Here is a 19965-nt window from a genome sequence, read left to right as displayed (position 1 = left end):
GCCAGAAGATATTCCACAAGTTGTTAAGAATGACCGTTGCCGTATTTATTGGAACGTGGCATTCGCAACAACTCGGAAGATTGACCACAACAAATCTGATATTGTGCTCTTCGATAAAACCACTCGTGAGATTTATGTCATTGAGTTCTCACCATTATCTGAGTATAACATCACGGTTAAAGAAAAGCACAAACAACAGATTCCAAGCTCTTTGAACTCGAAAACAACAGGAAATTTTGAGGTTAGTTTGTAAGACCTATTGTTTTTTACTTTTTGGAAATATTTATTAACAAATATCCTTGAAAGATAAACATTCAAAATCAATCGTTCTTGAAAGCGTTGGACGTATACAGGGAATTTGAAGAGTACCAGACCAAATTTCAGAGGTGGATCAGAAATAAAATTCTGAAATGAAATGTTTTCTATCGTTCTTGTACACAACGCACAGGTAATTCGCTAAATTTTCATGATTTCCGGTTATAAGTATTTTTATAAATTATAATTAAACAAAAAGAATTTAGATATTGATTTTCAAAAAGGTTCTTGCCGCAAAAATTACAAAGGCTAATAAAAAAAAAAAACAATTAAGTCAATTTATTATATTTTTTAAGAGGTATCGTGTTTTTGAAGATTTATACAAGACAACTGACAGCACTGGTTTTTTTTATCAACATAATTAGTTTTACTTAATTTTCATTTCAAATTACCGGAATAATGAATCGACTTAATATGGGGTCGAAATGATCCCTTTATAAATTATCTTTCTAAGTAGGTAAAAATGTGTAGAGATGGTTTAACGCAAGTGAATTAGTCGACAAAATAATTTCAATCGTAAGGCACACAGAGCGCGTTCGCGCTCAAGGTGTGCAAAAGTCTATCAGAAGCGTGTCTAAGTGTACAGAGTAGAGTTGAGAAGATTCCTAGAACAGCGGTTATCCTATATTCTACTCTTTCGGCTTAATCACTATTTTGAATAGTTATTTTTTTTTATTAATAACTAATTACCAGTGAATCAGGTGCAAGAACAATAGAGGACTTTTGGTCTCAGAATTTTATCTCCTATTTTACCCTTCAAATTTAGTCTGAGATTATCTGGTCAGCCTATATCTTGAATCCAATCCTTGGATCGAACGAGAGCTACTTAATGAAAAAAGATATTTTGACATTAATAATGAGAAGTCAACTACAAGTAGGTAAAATAATAAAAAATATTTCAAAAAATTGTGCGAAAGGATATTAATGTATGGAAAAAATTACTTTATGAAGAATGTGTTCTTATTTTTTGATGAGCTCCCCAAAACGATATTTTTTCAAAGCTTTTGCATACTAAATAAAACTGATGCATCACTACTCTCAAAATTAACTACATGAATATTCACACGTTACTTTTTTATCATATTAGCTACTCTTACCAATTCGCCATTGTACTCATCGTCATCCGTATCCGAGTCTGAATAACCTCTCAGCTTCCGTACTTTTCGTTTCACATTTTTTTTCACCACCTTAGTTACACCACTTTCTTGCTGCATGAAACGACAATATATTTTAAATTTTTATTTGCAATGCAAGTGTGACTTTCAAAACTCATAATTCAAGTAGGAATAGATTCTATAAATGGATTTTTTTAATACAAAGAAATAAATACATTCTATCATTGACAAATAGTAAGCGATGACTGATTGAATAATCACAACGTTACGTAATATGCTTAAGAATAAATCGCATCTATGTTCTTTCTCACACTTAAATAAATTGATAAAATGTTTGTTGTTTCACTTATACTATAAACAAGATTTTAAAAATAGTTTTTCTTTAAGTCAAATTTTGTCATTGCGATATTACATGGAACCGCATTTGCTGCGCGACTTTATTGTCTATTGAACAAGCTACGAATAACGCATCGCTGCTATCGCTGAACACATGACTTTTAATGGTACAGTTAAATGAGGATTTTAGATACATGTGGAGGTCAAAACATTTGAAACGTTTAACAATTTTGTAAACTTGTTCGAAATAATATAAATAACGAAAAAAAATTGAGCTTGATCGGTACAGTACATTTCGAGTTATTCAAAAAATGAAATTTAAAAAAGTTTTTTTTTGAAAAATTTCAGTATATTTGATGGATTGGTTTCAAAATCTAATCAGCTTTAAAGCTCTATAAGCCACGTTGAATGCTGCTTCAACTACCACTGCGCCACTTTTTGAACAGTTTTGACAGAAAAAAAATTCATCGGTTTTTTTCAGTCAAAAAAAAAAGAGAAAGTAAAAATTTTTTCAGCTTTGTGACGAAATTCCCTGTCATTTCCCTAACTTTTCCAGTATTTTTATAATTCCCTGACATTTCTAGGTTTTTCAGAAATGTGGCCACCATATGAAATTATAAGCTCGATTCATTATAATTGATCATTTTTTTTAAACCATCTGTTTTACTTGTATTTAAATTTATAGACGAATAAAATTTATCAACTTTTTTTCCACTATTAAATTTCACTATTTAGGAAAAAAAATATCAACAGTCGATTAATCGAATGCGCAAAATATCGCTTTGATAGTAGTCGATTGTTTGTAAAAACTATCGATAGTTAGATTAATCGCCCGTCCCTAGATTGTACCTTCAGGTGTTACATTGAAAGTGCACTTTCATGATCATGATCAGATCCCAACAGTGAAAAAAAAAAAAAAAATCAAAACAAAAAAAAAATCGGTCTGTCAGTTGACCCTGCGGGCCAGCCCCAAAACTTCCCGCTGTTTTCGAGCTCGTTGAGCTCGAAAACATTATTGTGAATACATTTTCGAGCTCTTAGAGCTCGCAAATACTTTTGTATGCCATTGTTTTGTAAAAAACCATTTTTTAGCATTTCCTTCTCCTACGATATCTCGCGAGCGAATTAACCGATTTTGATGGTTGAGGTGGCAATCGACGCGTTTTATCAAGTTCTGAAGCTGATGAAATTTTGAAATTGATTTATTTAGCCGTTTTTGAGAAATTTAAAAAAAACCAAGGAAAAAATTTTTTTTGAATTCTTTCGTCAACGGTTTCTCTTGATCGAATGAACCGATTTTGATGTTTGAGGTGGCATTCGACGCGGCTTATAGAGTTTTAGAGCTGATTAGATTTTGGAATCAATCCATCGAGCAAATTAAAAGTTATCCAAATAAAACATTTTCGAAAAAATTTTATTTTTGAAATATCTCTGAACGCACCCTACCGATTAAGTTCAAATTTTTACGGCTTCAAGACATTAACAAGCCGCGTCGAATGACACCTCAACGATCAAAATCGGTTCATCCGTTCAAGAGTTATGAATATTTACATACATACATACATACACTCGGACATCATCGTGAAATTAGTCAGGATAGCTTCCTAGGACCTCGAAACGTCGACATCTGATGGAAATTCGATTTTCGTAAATCGGACCGAAACCAATAACTTCCCGAATTTTTGAAAATTTACAATTTTCTTAGCGGGAAGTTAAAAAAACTAAGCGAGGAATCGAGATTTCCTAAAAACTCTATATATCTATTTGTGGAGAAAAAATAACGAATTTGTTATTAATTAAAACCAACAATTTTTGGTTTTTATTCCATTATTAATGAACGTGACGTTTTACGGGTGCTGAGGACTCAATGACGTAAATGTCACGAACGGTTTTATCGAAGAGCACACTATCAGGCTTAGTGTGGTCAATCTTCCACGTTGTTGCGAACGGCACGTTCCAATAAATATGGCAACGTTGTTGTTGTTGTTGTTGTTGTTGTTACAACACCAACTTTAATTGTTTATAACTTCGTAAATAATCGTTCTGTTGCTATGCTAATTTTTTTGGTGTATAGTAGACCCTTTCCGAATAGAAGTCATGAAATAGTATATTGTGTGACAAAGGATGAAACAAGACGATTGCAGACTAATTCACGCGCAGTCCGAAATCGTGTTTTATCCTGAGCCACATACTATATTTTTCATGATTACCTGCATCGAAACTTCAAGATTCAGTGTCAGCAGCCAGTAAGAAACAAGTTAATTTTAAGCCGATGATGCGGAGAACTGTTAGAGAATGAGAAATATGTGATTTACAGTCACTTATTAAATAGTAAATAAGACAAAAATATTATTTTCACTCATTTTTTAGTAATTTTATTTGATTAATTAAAACTGTCACTTAAAAAATGAAATGAGTAAACTGAAGTGATAAGTAAACAAATGAGAATAATAAGACTGCAAATGAACATTAAAAATAACTGACACCGGGCAGAAACAATTGTGCTTCTTCCCAAGGGAAGAAAAACGCATGTTTCTGCCCGCAGTATGAAGGTATTTTTGAATTAGGAATTCGCTAGCAGTTGTTTGCAGCATCGGCTTGAAATTAGAAATTTTCTATTCCAGGGACATCCATGAATAATAACAAATTAGCGGTGTTATTTTTATTTATTATAATTCGAATGTTCCTGTCATATTTTGAATCCGAAATGTTAATTATGAAGAGCTCATAAGATATTCAGAAAAGCAAACACGATATTTTAAGATAGTCGATATACTGTTTTATTTTTTAATAGGTAATTACTCAAACCATATAAAATTTGCTTAAACTTTTCATTTCTCTGACTATATAAGAAATGACTCGATTCATAAATAAACGTTGTATAAAAATCAAGAAAAAAATGCACGATAATATTTTTGTCACACCTTGGTGAATATAAATAATTTTTTTCATAAGCTTACATTTAAAAACTAGTAGTATAACAAACGTAATTCACTACGAGTTTTTTCTGGATGAGACTGTACACTGAGAGAAAAATTTACTAATATTTGATAAATTGATTTATCAATATTTGATAAACTATATATATCAAATATTCGACTGTATTTATTAAATATTATCCTACACATATCAAATATCGATCTTTCCATCGACTAAATATTAATAAATTGATATTAACATTTGATACGTCGCCCTGGTGGAAATTTTTCGGACTTTTGTCTGAAAAATTCAGTTCTAGGGTTCTAAAGACGTTTTCAGACAAAAGTCTGAAAAATTTCACTAGGGCACTGATCAATATTTAGTAGAAGTTTATTAATATTTAATAAACTTTTATCAACTATTGATATGTAAGATTTGTATATAGTATTAATAAGTGTGTGGGCGTTATACCCTGTAACCTAACATATTGCCTTATATACGCGTTACAACTAACAAATTGTTTTATGCTTGTTGAAATAATTAAAAAAAAATAAAAGTGTTATGGAAAAATTATTAAATATGTGGGACTCGCTAAATTCCACCTAACCTATAATAACCAAACAAACTGCTTACATATCAAGATAGTATATAAGATATGTAGAATCGTAAACTATAGATCAGTCCGTATTTATTAATATTTAATAAACTGTGTATTAATATTTGATAATGACCGACTTAGGAACAATCTAAGTAAACCGTTTATCAAATATTTGATAAATTCTTTTCTCAGTGTAACGTAAAATTAGATGATAAAATTATCTAGATGCTAGCTAATTTTCCACGTAATCCAAGGTTCGTTAATAACGTGGAGAATTAGCTTAGTACAAGATTGACCACGATTGTTTTTGTAAGATTCATATATCAGTGTAAGAGTCACGACATAATCTTCTATTGTAACTTAGACATCGAATTGTAACTTTGTGAAAAAAATTAACACTGTTCATAAATAAAAATGCATGTGCGTGTAAGCATTAAAATGATTCAAGAAAAGTTTTTTTTTTTAAATATAAATGAAATTATTATCAATATAAATATGACCTTATTTTAAAGTGAGCGCTAATAGTAATTTGATATTACAAAAGTAGAATATGAATTACTTATTATATAAACAGATATTATTTTAATGGACATTATCTTTTAAATTCCGATTAAAAATTTTGTCCTATCATAAGCCACGTCACTGCTGCAAACGGAAAATAATGTATTTCAAAAAGTTGAGTTTAAAAATATTTAAAAATTGTTGTCAAATTATACACGGAAGGAAAAATCCACTAAAATTTACTATGTTGACATCGTAATCGTGGACTATACTTTCATTAGCATCAAGTGTCTTATTTTTAAATTTACTATCATGTAGGTTACATTTTTTACTATTTAACATCGTAATTTCAACGAAGACTTTTTGGATTAAAATTATTTTAAAAATTACAATATTAACATAGTAAAAAGAATAAAATAAAAATTACTATTCAAAACCTACATTCATTCCTATATTTATCTCTCTATTTATTTTTGAATAAGATAAATATTACAGTGCTGTCTCTGTTATAATTCGATGTAAGTTATAAAAATTACGATGTTACGTAATAATTTTCGAATAGTAACTCTGTCCACCGTAAGAGGCGTTCTCGTGACTTATGACTGGTTATTTATATCGTTTATATGGATCTTAAAAACCATCTGAACTTGTAGGTCCTTCTGTGGTCGATCGGTCCAAGACGTCGGTCAAGTTCGCACTCGAAAGGTCTCGTGTTCGAATTCAACACCCGCGCGATTATTATTTAATACTTTTATTTAAAATTTCTATTACTTCCAATTCAACGATGTTCACATCGTGATTTAAACTAAAGAGCTGAAGACTTTCTGGTGTGTATCTGAAATATTAAGTCTTAAATGAAATTTCTAATGTTACATCGTCAAAATTATAGTTTTACAGGTATAGTCTAGCGCTATAATAATCGATGGGAAAAATTACAATATTAGCATTGTAAATTTAACTAGAACTTTTTTTTCCATATACTTGTATATTTGTTATTTATATTCATAAAAAAACAAAAATTTTATCACGAGTATTTTTGGTTTAATTGTTGTCTTTTCATAAATTATTTCAATTTTTGATTGGCATATGCTATATAGTTTTTGTTTTATAGAAAAATTTATTAATTTGTTAAATCAGTAGCTTAATGTTTATACATTATAAAAAACTTATCTTATTTAATTACAAATAAAGTATCAAATTTTAACGAGCTAGCAAGAAACTTTTTTTATCATGACATTAGCTAAGTCGTCAATGTAATTTCAAGCTAAAACGGGCAGCTTGCCGTTAGCTGATTTCAGCGTTACCGATCAACCTTCAATAACGTTGGTTAGTGCGCTAGCTACAAGCTAACATCAATTAAATTAACGTTGCTGCAAGCTTGTTGCAACGTTCATTTTCTTTCTGGGATTTAACGAATCAAAATAATAATTACTGAAAGTTTTTTACATCAAAAGTGTATGCCAACCGATTCTAGCTCACTTATATTTTTTTGATCAACGTGGAATTTTAAAGTTATCAACTATCTACATTCAATAGAGACAGCTAAACAATTACATAAAATTTTATAATATATTATTATTCGTTATAAACTAATCTATTTATAGTAAATGTACCTAATAATTTTTTTTGCTTACTGTCTGTTGTAAATGCAAATGTATATTACAAGGATACTATAATTATATCGATCTACCAGCTGAGTCAGTTTTAATAATGAGTCGTCTCTAAATAATAATATCATGAGAAAAAACTTAATTATAAAATTTTAGAAAAAAATATTTCATTTAAAAAATTTAAGTTATTTGTTTTACCTTTTTATAAAGTTTGATCCAAGTAAGGTCACCTTTACTGTCAGTATACTGAAGTCCAAAAAACCACACTTCTCGTAGACCGATTGTTTTCACAACTTGATCAAAAAGCTGCTTTCCAGTAGTTGCCTGCTGGATTGCAAACTCCAGCTCGGCATCCATCGTCGTAACTCTTACATTCATCTTTATTATCAATGAAAAACAGCACATAGAACAAAAAAATATATATATGTGAAAATTACTCATTGTTTGAAGAAATTGACAAACACCCGGTACATTAACTTAAAATTTTTATGAAGCATAAGAATTTCATACTCGAACAATCGACGAAGCCAGCAATAATTCAAAGTTAAAATAATTCTTAATAAAAATCGTTAATATATCATTCAAGTCAAAAAAATTTCCAAACACCAATTTCTCTTTCTCTCTCTCTCTCTCTCTCTCTCTTTCTCTTTCTCTTTCTCACTCTCTCTCTTTTTCTATGTGTATATATATATTGCATTTTAGTGATGGGTAGTTTCATCAATTTCGGAGTTATGATATTTAATTGTTGGGTTGATAGAAGGTACTATGAAAAAGTATATAAAAAATTTTACTACATTATTAATAATTCAAAAAAAGTACATAGTACGAATAAAAAAAAGTACAAGATACAAACGGTAAGAATAAATTCAAATATATTTACGGCATTATCTTACCATTTTTGAACCAGCAACCATGGCTATTTGTAATGAGCAGATTTATACGGAACTAAATAATTTTTTGAAAAAGTAGTGGTTAAATGGAATGACGTGATGTCTGTAGTATAAATTATTAATTTTTTAAGGAACTATTCTGGTTATTTATCACTTTTTTAAAATATCGCTAAACAACTTGATACACGTTCATTCAAAAAAATTTCATTTAAAAACATGCAGCCACAGTATTGCAACTACTGTTCAGACGAAAGAATATGACAGTTAAATATAAGTTGGACAATAGGCCGAAGTAGCAAGTGCGACTGGCGTCTCCTTGGAGCATTCCTCTCTTTCCGTTAATGTGTCCCTCTTTCGCTCGACTCGTTTGTACGTTTTATACCGGGCGGTGTTATGACCAACCATCCAGTTGTCTCGTTTCATTCTCCATTTAAGAAGTGAGTGGAAAAAAGATAACACATTGAGTCACGTGAACAAGCCGGTTCACACAAGGTTGCAGTCGAACAGTATACAATCTATCGGGTGATTCAAATCAACAATAACGATGGATTATACTTCGTATTTTAAATTTGTGTCATCGTACGGATGACGTCCCTTGTAAATTTCTTTTGCTTTATAAAAGTTATTGAAAAAAAGACTGGATTCACGTATTACTTATCGAAATAGCTAGTATATTGTGAGAAATATTATAATAATTTTTCAGAGTCAAATATTGTTATATTTTGAGTAAAAAAAAAATTTGTCAGCTAAATTCGACAAACAAAAACGCTACAAAACAATCTTATCTCAATGTAATAGCTGGGCTTTATGACACCTTATCTTGCATAGTAAATCGTCGCAAGAACAGAGTTAAGAAATATCGTTGTGTTATAAAGCGAAAAAAACATATTTAATTTAATGAATAGCTCAAGAAACATCCTGCATAAAAAATTATTTATTTATAAACTTCTTGCGGGACATTTATAATCGAAAATCTAAAGCCAAATAAACATGAAAAATATGTCTGAGAACGATATTTTACTCAGTATTAAAATAAGGTTGTACTAATAAGATCCAAAATAACTATGAACCTTATCATTGACTACACTAAGTATGTATAGACAAATGATAAGTAAATAATGAAAAGTATATTTTTTTTGTAATTGACTAATCTGATATCTCAGAAATATTGATATGTATTTGAGATACATGAAAAATCTTTTGACAGAGACAAAAAATTGAAGCTATCAGTCATGCCCAAACTTTTGTGGGACTTATTATGCTTTGGAACTTTTTAAAATTTGGAATTTTGATCTCAAAAGCAGTGTTCGAACTATTCAACAAAATCTAGACGATGGTTGATCCTGCAAGCCATTCCTAACATCGCCCGTTGTCTTCGAAGTCACAACATAGAGTTCGCAAAATTTTTAACTTACCGCTAAAAAAATTGAAAATTATCAAAAATTCGGGAAGTTATTGGTTTCTGTGCGATTTTCGAAAACCGAATTTCTATCAGGTCTTGACGTTTTGAGGTTCTTGGAAGTTATTCTGATTAATTTCACGATGATGTCCGAGTGTATGTATGCATGTATGTATGTATGTATGTATGTATGTATGTATGTATGTATGTATGTATGTATGTATGTATGTATGTATGTATGTATGTGTGTATGTACATACGTATGTAACTATTCTGTAACTTTTGAACGGATGCACCGATTTTGATCGTCAAGGTGTCATTCGACGCGGCTTGTTAATATCTAAAAGCTGTGAAAAATTGAGCTTAATCAGTAGGGTGCGCTCGAAGATATTCCAGAAATAAAATTTTTTCAAAAATGTTTTTTTTTTGATAACTTGTAATGTCCTCGATGGATTGATTCCAAAATCAACTGGGCTCTTAAGCTTTATAAGCCGCGTCGAATGTCACCTCAACCATCAAAATCGGTTCATTCGTTCAAAGGAAACCGTTGTCGAAGGAATTAAAAAAAAATTTTTCTTTTGTTTTTTTTGAAATTGCTCAAATTTGACTCGATAAATCAATTTCAAAGTTTGATCAGCTTTAGAACTTGATAAAACGCGTCGATTGCTACCTCAACCGTCTCAATCGGTCAATTCTTTTGAGAGCTATCGTTGGTGAAAAAATCGTAAAAAACGTTTTTTTTTCGAAAACAATGGCATACATAAGTATTTTCGAGCACGAAAATGTATTCACAATAATGTTTTCGAGCTCATGGAGCTCGAAAACAGCGGGAAGTTTTAGGGTTGGCCTGCAGGGTCAACCGATAGACAGATTTTTTTTGTTTTGGTTAACACGGGCAAATTGAATATAGTTAGTTAGTAAGCAATTTCTCAAATTGTCGTTCGAGATTATTCTTCAAAAAATAAACTGATTTAGACGCCAATCAAAAAGGTTTGTTATTATAATGAATCTACACCCATGCCATAAATTAAAGGAACAGAAAAATTTTGGAAATTTTTTAGTAATTTCTGCAACTTCGTGAAGAATAATCGTATCGAGATTTAAAAAAATTATTTCGCAGCTTGACATCTCTAATTTTGGCGCATTTTGATCGAATTTTTTAAAGAGCTTCGGCTATTGCGCAAACATGAAAAATATCGCCTGACAAAAATTTTCGAAATTTTTTTTTTTCTTTGAAAGAGTTCACGGGCTGTTACAATTTTTTTTCAGCTAAACCAATACATAGGTCGATTAGCAAATTCATTTAGCTTTAATTTGCATTTTTTTGAAGATTCGTGCGACAACTTGTCGCTGAGAGGTCAGCCTTTAAACGTAAAATGATCCTTTTGGGTTTGATCATCGATATTGTAGGTACCAATGATCGCACAGTAAATTCGAGGGCGGCGTTAAAAACTCAAATAAATTCCCTTCAAGTCCCTTTCATCATTTTTTGGAAAATTTTTTTTTTATTTTTCACATCCATTAGAAGTACAAAAAATGACTATTTGTGGTTTTTTAGTAAATCAACCGCTATTCTGCAAACATCGATGAAAAGACTAATGTTGCCAGGTACTTTTTTCGATAAATGTTCCCCCAATAACCCTGTAAATTTTTAAATTGATCTATCGAACCATTTTCCGGGTCCATTGATCAAAATTTTTCTAAACAATTAAAGGAACAATGATATTTAAAAGGATTTTATTCTACTAAAATCTGAAGCTATTGAAAAAAAAATTGGACTGATTTATTGAGTTTTTCGAGAGATATCTTGCTCACACACGGGCATCCCAATTGACGTCCAACTAGTCTCATTTTAAATAATTTATCTCTTGTTATGGTGTAGCTAAATAAAATTTTTAATCAAATCCAAATTATTCTTTAGAAGTTTCTCTAGAAATTGGTGTACTTTTTTTCCATAGAGGTGATTTATAAAATCAGTAGAAATGATTACAGGTAGAAAAATCCGGTTTTCTCGACGAGTCGATTATAGAGCGCAACCTCTCCCGCTATCGCGTCCGAGGCGTGAAAAATTCAAAAAAATGTAAAAAAAATCAAAGAAAAAAAAATTGAATCTTTTTTTTGTGTTCGAAATTTTTTTGAATTTTTTTATTTTTTCTCTTTTCCTCGCATTTACTGAGTAAGCAACGCAAAAATTGAAGAAAAGTCGAAAAACAATTATTTTTTCATTTTGATAATGATTTCTTTGTAGGAAAAAAAATATTGACAACGCGGCCGGTCTTGGCACAATACTGGGCTACCCAGGCTCGGCCTCCAAAGGTTGGTCCAAGATCCGACCAACGTTCAAGTGACGAGCCTCGGTTCGCTAGTCTTGGGCCAAGATTCAGCCACTACTCAAGTAACAAGCCTTGGTTTGTCAGTCTTGGGGCAAGGTTCAGCCAATACTCTGGCTTCTGTGAATAGCGTAACAGCCTAGTGGATAAGACACTTGCCTAGCAGCCATGAAGGACCAGGTTCGAGACTCAGCAAATGCAAAAAAAAATTAGTTTCATCGATCTACCTGATTTCTCTGTGTACAAATTTATTTAAATATGTTACCATCACGCACATGTCTACTAATATTTTTTTTTTAATTTATTTTTAATAAATATAGGTACTTATTTAGAAACAGTCTTGGCACAACACTGTCACTCAAGCTAGGCTCGGTGTTATCATTTTGATGCTTAGACAGACTTGAGTCAAGCTTGGATTTCAAGCTTCCCCCCGAGTTAATAAGTCTTGTGCCAAGCCTCGGCCAAGCTTGGGCCTATTGTTTCATTCTATAAGGGTTACACAATTAAAGGAACAAAACTTGTTCCTTTAATTGTTTAGCAAACCTTTGATCAATCGACCCCGAAAAATGGTTCGATAGATCAATTTAAAAAAGTACCTGGCAATATTAGTTTTTTCATCGATATTTGCAAAGTAGCGGTTGATTTACTAAAAAACCAAAAATAGTCATTTTTTCGTGCTTACTTCACGGAAAAAATAATCGGCAGCAGCTACCGATTGGCACTCGGTAGCCGCTACCGATTATTTTTCGGTAGCAGTTACCGATTTTTTTTCAGTAGCTGTTACCGAAATAATCGGTAACCGTTACCGAAGTAATCGGTAGCCATTACCGATTGCCAATCGGTAGCTGCTATCGATTATTTTTTTCCGTGTTCTAATGGATGTTAAAAATAAAGAAAAAAAATTTTCCAAAAAATGATGAAAGGGACTGGAAGGGAATTTATTCAAGTTTTTAACGCCACCCTCAAATTTACTGTCCGATCATTGGTACCTGAAATATCGATGATTAAACCCAAAAGGATCATTTTACGTTTAAAGGCTGACCTCTCAGCGACAAGTTGTCGTACGAATCTCCAAAAAAATGCAAATTAAAGCTAAATAAATTTGCTAATCGACCTATGTATTGATTTAGCTAAAAAAAAATTTAACAGCCCGTGGACTCTTTCAAAGAAAAAAAAAATTTTGAAAATGTTTGTCAGGCGATATTTCTCAGGTTTGCGCAATAGCCGTAGCTCTTTAAAAAATTTGATCAAAATGCGCCGAAATTAGAGATGTCAAGCTGCGAAATAATTTTTTTAAATCTCGGTAAAATTATTTTTCACGAAGTTACAGCCTTGCGAAAATCACTAGAAAATGTTAAAAATTTCTCTGTTCCTTTAGTTTATGGCATGGGTGTATTGATGTTGAACATGATTAAACTACAGGTTCCATAATTATGAAAAGAAAACAATACAATCAGTTTTTTATAGTCATGATCATCGATGATCTCGCTAGAACAAATGAATCCATTGAAAAAATTCTTGTGACAATCTAAAGGGCTTATTGGGGCATATTTACGAGGTGATTTTTGAATCAATCGAACAAATAAATATTTATAAAGCATAAAGAAAACTATTGTATTCCTGTTCTTCCGCTCACGACATTTCAATGGTTTTTTCGGCTTTCAATGAAGTTGTTGGATAAATGATAAGTAGTTAGTTTTCCAACAAGATTACTTTTGTTTTTAATTATTATGTACAGATTATTTTGTTATGCAGATGTCTAAGCTTATAAAAAAATAATCGTGCATTAGGCAATTCGCAGTTTTTCAAGTATCTTCATGTCATAAATTACATGAAAGTAGTTGAATCAATTTAATTTATGTTATAAATTTCTACAGGTTAGCAACTTGACGAAACTAGTTTCATACAGCATGCATACAGATGCATCGCATACACAGAAAAAAAGGAAATCTTGAAACAAGAAATAAAATGTCTTCGAAATTTTTTTTCTTGAACCAAGCGAAATTTCTTACTTTATTGAAGTAAAAAAATTATTTGGATCAAGAAATTATTTCCTTCGCGGAAGACATAATTTTCTTAGTCTAAAACATAAATTCTTTAAACCAAGAAAAAACTTTCTTGGTCCCAAAAATTTTTTTTTTGGTTCGAGAAGATTTTTTTTTCAATTCAACAAATTTTTTATTTGACAGAAAATTGTTACGTTTTCAAGTCAATAAAAAATATCTTGAGCTGAAACGAAAAAGTTTTTGAACCATGAAAAATAATGCTTTAAACCAAGAACAAACTTTCTTGGCCCAAGAAAGTTTGTTCTTGGTTTAAAGGATTATTTTTCTCGGGCCAAGAAAGTTTGTTTTTAACTCGAGAAATTTGTTTCTTGTCTAAAGACTGTTACCTTATCGAGTCAAGAAACAATGTCTTGAGCTAAAAAAAAAGTTTTTGTACTAAGAAAAAAAATTTTTTAAACCAAGAAGAAACTTTCTTGGGCCAAGAATTTTTTTATTTGTCGCAAACAAAAAAAAAATTTTCAGCCAAGAAATTAATTTCTTTAATTAAGCAAATAAATCTATCGAGCTAAAAAATTTTATTTTTTTTTTGTTTCATTTTTTTAATGAACAATTTTTTTTTTTGTTTAAATATTACAAACAACGCTGTGAAGCAAATAAATACTGTATCAGAAGCATTTATAAGGGATGGGCAAGTTTCGCAATAAGTTATAGTTATTGGCGTAACTAGTAGGGTAAGTGATTCATAATGTGTCAGCGCAATGCGTTTAGCACGAGTCGCAGGTGCGCAGGCACGAGCGAAGCGAGTGCATACTACGTACCGAAGACGAGTGCTAAACACATCGCGGGTGACGGATTATGACTTACCCTACATGTTGCGTCCATAGTTTTATTCAACTCATATGCGCTATTCACGTTTTATTAATCGCCTAAAAAGCGAAGTCTCAATAGCTGTTTAGTGACATGGTGAAAAAAAAACATTCGGCATCACAACCTTGGCTACTCAATGGGTAACAACAGGGAATTGTAATTACCCCACATTCAGTAAGAGCTTGAAAGATAGTTACGTTTATTTTTATTACGTCACAATGGCCGGGATAGTAGACATCTTTATTGCGTTTTGACAAATAATTTTTCACCAGTCGGTAAACGGCCATTTAGGGTTCGCATTTTAGGCATGATAAAACGTGAATAGCGCGCATGAGTTGAATAAAATATTTAAACAAATTGAGAAAAAACAATTATCGCTTAACCAAGGAATCGAACCCAGATCGATTCGGCGTCACGCGAGAGCTTTACCAACTAAGCCATCCCAGCCTTTGCTAGGCTACGTTTACTTTGCCCACATATACTAAGCCACACTGGCTTATGGTCAGTCACATTTTTAAATCCTAAACCCAGAATTAATATTACAAATGTTATCGCCAATAATTTAGAAAAATGTTAGTTCTGACATTTTACCAAAATACTGAACGGATTGTATGACTCGTTCATAAATGAATTTCGACATAAAAATAAAAAAGTTAAAAAAAAAAAACAAATTTAATTACAAAAAAAATTGAGAAATTATTCAATATTATTTAATTACATTAATCAATTAATTTATTATAATAATATAATTTAGATATTTAATTTTTAATTTATTTAAAATAAAAAGGTGGACTCAAAATCCAATTGCTGCGCTAGTGTGAGAAAGAGAGAGAGTGGGGAGTATTCATTCCTTCGGGTGCGAAGGAGGGAGCACCTATGAGTGAGAATCCAAGAGAAAACTTTCTTGGCTTGAGACTCTAGTAATCTTGGTTTGAGATTTTTCGTGTGATTGGTCAGAGAAAGTACACTATACTTAAACCAAGAGTTTAAATTTCTTAAATCAACTCCCTTTATTTTTAGTTCGAGTTCGTACCGTTTATTGTTTCAAAACATCATAGTTCTTTAATTAAGTGTGTAACTTTCTCGAACTAAATATTTTTATTTCTTGGTTTAAGTAAGTAACATACTCAGGTTAAGAAAAATTATTTTTAAACTAAAAACTGCAAGTTTTTAAAACAAGTAATTCTATTATTGGACCAAGTATGAAATATGTATTGACTTAAGAATTTTTTTTCTTAATTGAAGATTTAAAATTCAAGAAATTATTTCACTTCGTTCAAGAAATTTCCGGTTTTCATTCCACTCGCTGAAAAATTTCTTGGTTGAAGAAAAATTTTCTTGAGTCAAGATTTTTTTTTTTCTGTATACACAAACTATAAACTTCGACGTGAGAATTCAGTAATAAAATTTTTAGGAAAGTAATCTTCGAGTTCGAAATTTTTAACATTCATAGACACAATAATGTTCATTATGTTTTGTGATATAAAGTTTGATTGTAAATTTTTCAGGTATATTCGTGTTATATATACTAACACTAACAGCCAACTTGACTGCAAGTTGGCGGAAATCTACGATCGATTTTTGACGTCAAGTTGACTTCGGAAAGGTGGTTTATAATAAATATAAGTCAACGTGAACTTTCTGATAATTAACAAGCAAAATTTTTTATCAATGTAACATTACACCATTTATTTTCACAAAGACATTTGAAAGTTTGTATCTAATTCTACAAACTAATTTACCAACGAAAAAAAAATCGAAACAAATACAGCTTCTCTACTCTCTAAAAATAAATTAGTAAAATTTACTGCAAATCAGTGGATAGTCACTATTTCTACAGGTATAAGTATACCGCTAATTCCACCAATGGTATACTTAGAGCTGGTTCCAAGTGCATATTCACCAATTCGCAGTGAATTTCGCTAATTCAATTTTAGAGAGTATAAAAAAAATCGCGCCAAGTACACGCTCAACATTCATCATTTGTTGTCTAAAACATTATTTTTACACAAAATACTGAAAACACAAAAAAATACCAACTGACTAGGATGTTATGAAATTTAAAAGAATCGGTCTATCATTTGACCCTATGGGCCAGCCCCAAAACTTCCCGCTGTTTTCGAACTCTCTGAGCTGAACGTTTTATATAACATGGAATTTATTGAGCATAATCGTGAGCAAAACGTTAAAAAACGATCCTTATTGATTCTTTTCAACTTCCTGAATTTTCAGAGATTAGTACGAAACCTAACTTTTTTCGAATGCGAAAAGCTCGAAAATACAAGAGTACTCACAGGTATTGTCGAACTTAAAGAGCTCGAACATGTATTGACAATGTTATCGAGCTCAAGGAGCTCAAAAACAGCGAGCAGTTTCGGGATCACAGGGTCATCCGGTTTCCAGATTTTTTTCAACACAATAATGTTACAGACAAAATGATGAATGTTTAACATGTACTTGGCGAGGTTTTTTATAGGAAATCTGTTTTTGGTGGGATACATATGGGGTAGTCCATGTCAAATCACCGAGCTTTTTACGCGAACCTCTTTGATTTTGCTTATTTTTTTATGTGTTCTAATACTTATTGAAAGCTGATTGTACACTAATTCCACCGACACACAAAAAAAAAGTTGTTTTTACTTTTGACCGCACCCACCTACGGACATGTATTTCGACCCGCTGAACCCGAATTTGAAGTCTGTTGGGCCCGGTCACCCTCCAGATTTGAGTAAAATTCAAAAAACCCCCAAAAAAAGGCAAAAGATTGCGAAAAATTGTAGGAACAGTGATGAAAAAATTTTTGTGGACCCGGATCAAGTATGATTTTTATGTATTTCAACTGACTGAATCTGAACGTTAATTAGCCCTTTGAGCCCTAAAAAGTTGAAAAAATTGCGAAAAACCGAAAAAAATTGTAAGAAATAATGAAAAATCGAAACTATCGAGATGAAGAAAATTTTTTGGATTGAGATTGAGTATGATTTTCATGTATTTTGTTCCACTGAATTTGAATCTGAAGTTTTTATGTCCTATAAACGTTTTAAAATTAAAATGATAAATATCTGATATCCCAAAAAATTTGGACATTTTTTTCGTCTTGACATGTACTTTCAGGAAAAAAAAATTGTTGAAATTAATTATTAATTCGTTATTAAAGTTTAAAGATTAAAATCGAGATTTTCAAAAAGTTGGACCCCTCCATTTTTTTTTTTCAAATTTGTCATATAATTTTACTCCAAACTACACAACTTTGACGTGTCAGATCAAGATGTCATCGCAATTACTTCTATTATTCAACTTCCTTTTGATTTTCTATACGTTGAACTTTATGTTTTATCATCATATATCTAAAGATACATGAGTAAATACTAGACTGGGCCAAAAAAAATCGACTATTTTTTTTTTTTTTCAAGTATATCCATATTATTGTTTGGGATGACAAAAAAAAATTATTGAAAAAATTTGAGCTCTTGATATTAATATTAAGAGGTCTATCATCGCAATTTTTTATTTTTTTCTACTGAGCGGGTTTTTGTATCATAACTCTCAAGTCATCAAAATAAACGAAATTGACTTAAAAATATTTCTTGAAGGAAATTGAATGCTCTACAAAAAAAGTCTGATGAAAATTTATCGTCAGGCGAACCGTTTCCTTATAATCATACCTTGAACATTGGTATGATTTCACACTTTGACTCTTCAAGTTTAGAGTTTTGTAATTCATGTAAAAATCAGGATTCGGAAAAAAGCCAATAAATATTTTTCAAGAAAATTAAGTGTTTTAAAAGAAAAGTCTCTTAACAATTTTTGCTAAATTCACTCCTTCAAAAGTTATTCAAGGTTAATTGAAGTCGTTTTGACTTGACTTCAACCTTGAATGAAAGAGTGAACTTAGTAAAAATTGTTAAGAGACTTTTCTTTTAGAACACTTAATTTTCTTGAAAAATATTTATTGGCTTTTTTCCGAATCCTGATTTTTACATGAATTACAAAACTCTAAACTTGAAGAGTCAAAGTGTGAAATCATACCAATGTTCAAGGCATGATTATAAGGAAACGGTTTGCCTGACGATAAATTTTCATCAGACTTTTTTTTGTAGAGCATTCAATTTCCTTCGAGAAATATTTTCAAATCAATTTGCTGGGGAGTTATGAGACGAAAATCCGCTCAGTAGAAAAAAATCAAATATAGCGATGATAGACCTCTTAAGATGAATATCAAGAGCTCAAATTTTCACAATAATTTTTTTTTATTATTCCAAATAATATTTTTGATATACTTTAAAAGAAAAAATAGTCGATTTTTTTGGCCCAGTCTATTAAATATATGTTAAAATATTCTTTTTCGCACCCACACATGCTTGCAAAAAAAATTATTATAAAAATTATCAAAAATGTTTTACTGAATCTAAAAATGTAAAAAATAACATTGATAACGATATGAAGCAAATGTGTATACCATATTGTGAAAATATATTATTACATAATGTTTACTTTATTACTCAAATGCAAGTTTAAACGTATGGATAACATAAAATTTCTGAGCTACAAAAAGTTACAAGAACGTTTAAGTTTAAAAGCTATTTAAATGGGATATCTTTCAACGCAAAAGGCTAGTTTTTGATATTAATATTAAGCGCTGAAACTTTTGAGGAATTTTTTTTTGACCTTTACAATGAAATTTTTAGGTGAGAGTAAAAAATAAATAGTCGTTTTAAAGGAAGCACCCTAATATATATACTCTTAATTATTGAAAGATGAAGAAGGATATAACTTACCGACTTCGGCATTTTGTTAAGACTTTTTTTTTCCTTTTGAATGTCAAAATTTGCAATCTGTAACAAATTAAAATGTAAAGTAGTTAAATTTGTTTAGTCTTATTGATTATTAAAATCAATGATAAAATTAGAAAATCATAATTAGGCAACATTTGATTATTCTTCTACAAATAATTTCGTCATAGCACTCGATAACATTACGAGTGCCGTTTGATATTTTTGAGTTAATTAAACTATAAACTGAAAAGAGAAATATAAGTCCCAAATAAATAATTTAATTGTGGCTTTTTTATAAATATTT

General features: G+C 30.8%; 1 protein-coding gene across 1 annotated transcript in view; it reads right to left on the bottom strand.

Moving 5' to 3' along the window:
* Positions 1-19721, bottom strand: part of LOC130672520 (moesin/ezrin/radixin homolog 1) — a 37628-nt gene extending 17907 nt beyond the window's left edge. The window contains exons 1-2 of the mRNA XM_057477177.1: positions 19665-19721; positions 7593-7772 (exon numbers count right to left, since the gene is read on the bottom strand). Of these exons, the coding sequence (XP_057333160.1) occupies positions 7593-7772; positions 19665-19676 (192 nt within the window). The 5' untranslated portion in view covers positions 19677-19721. The remainder of the gene's footprint in view (positions 1-7592; positions 7773-19664) is intronic.
* Positions 19722-19965: the final 244 nt, after the last annotated feature.

Source organism: Microplitis mediator, chromosome 7 (genome assembly GCF_029852145.1).
Source record: "Microplitis mediator isolate UGA2020A chromosome 7, iyMicMedi2.1, whole genome shotgun sequence".
In the NCBI taxonomy this organism is placed as follows: Eukaryota; Metazoa; Arthropoda; class Insecta; order Hymenoptera; family Braconidae; genus Microplitis; species Microplitis mediator.
This window is presented reverse-complemented; position numbering and strand designations above follow the sequence as displayed.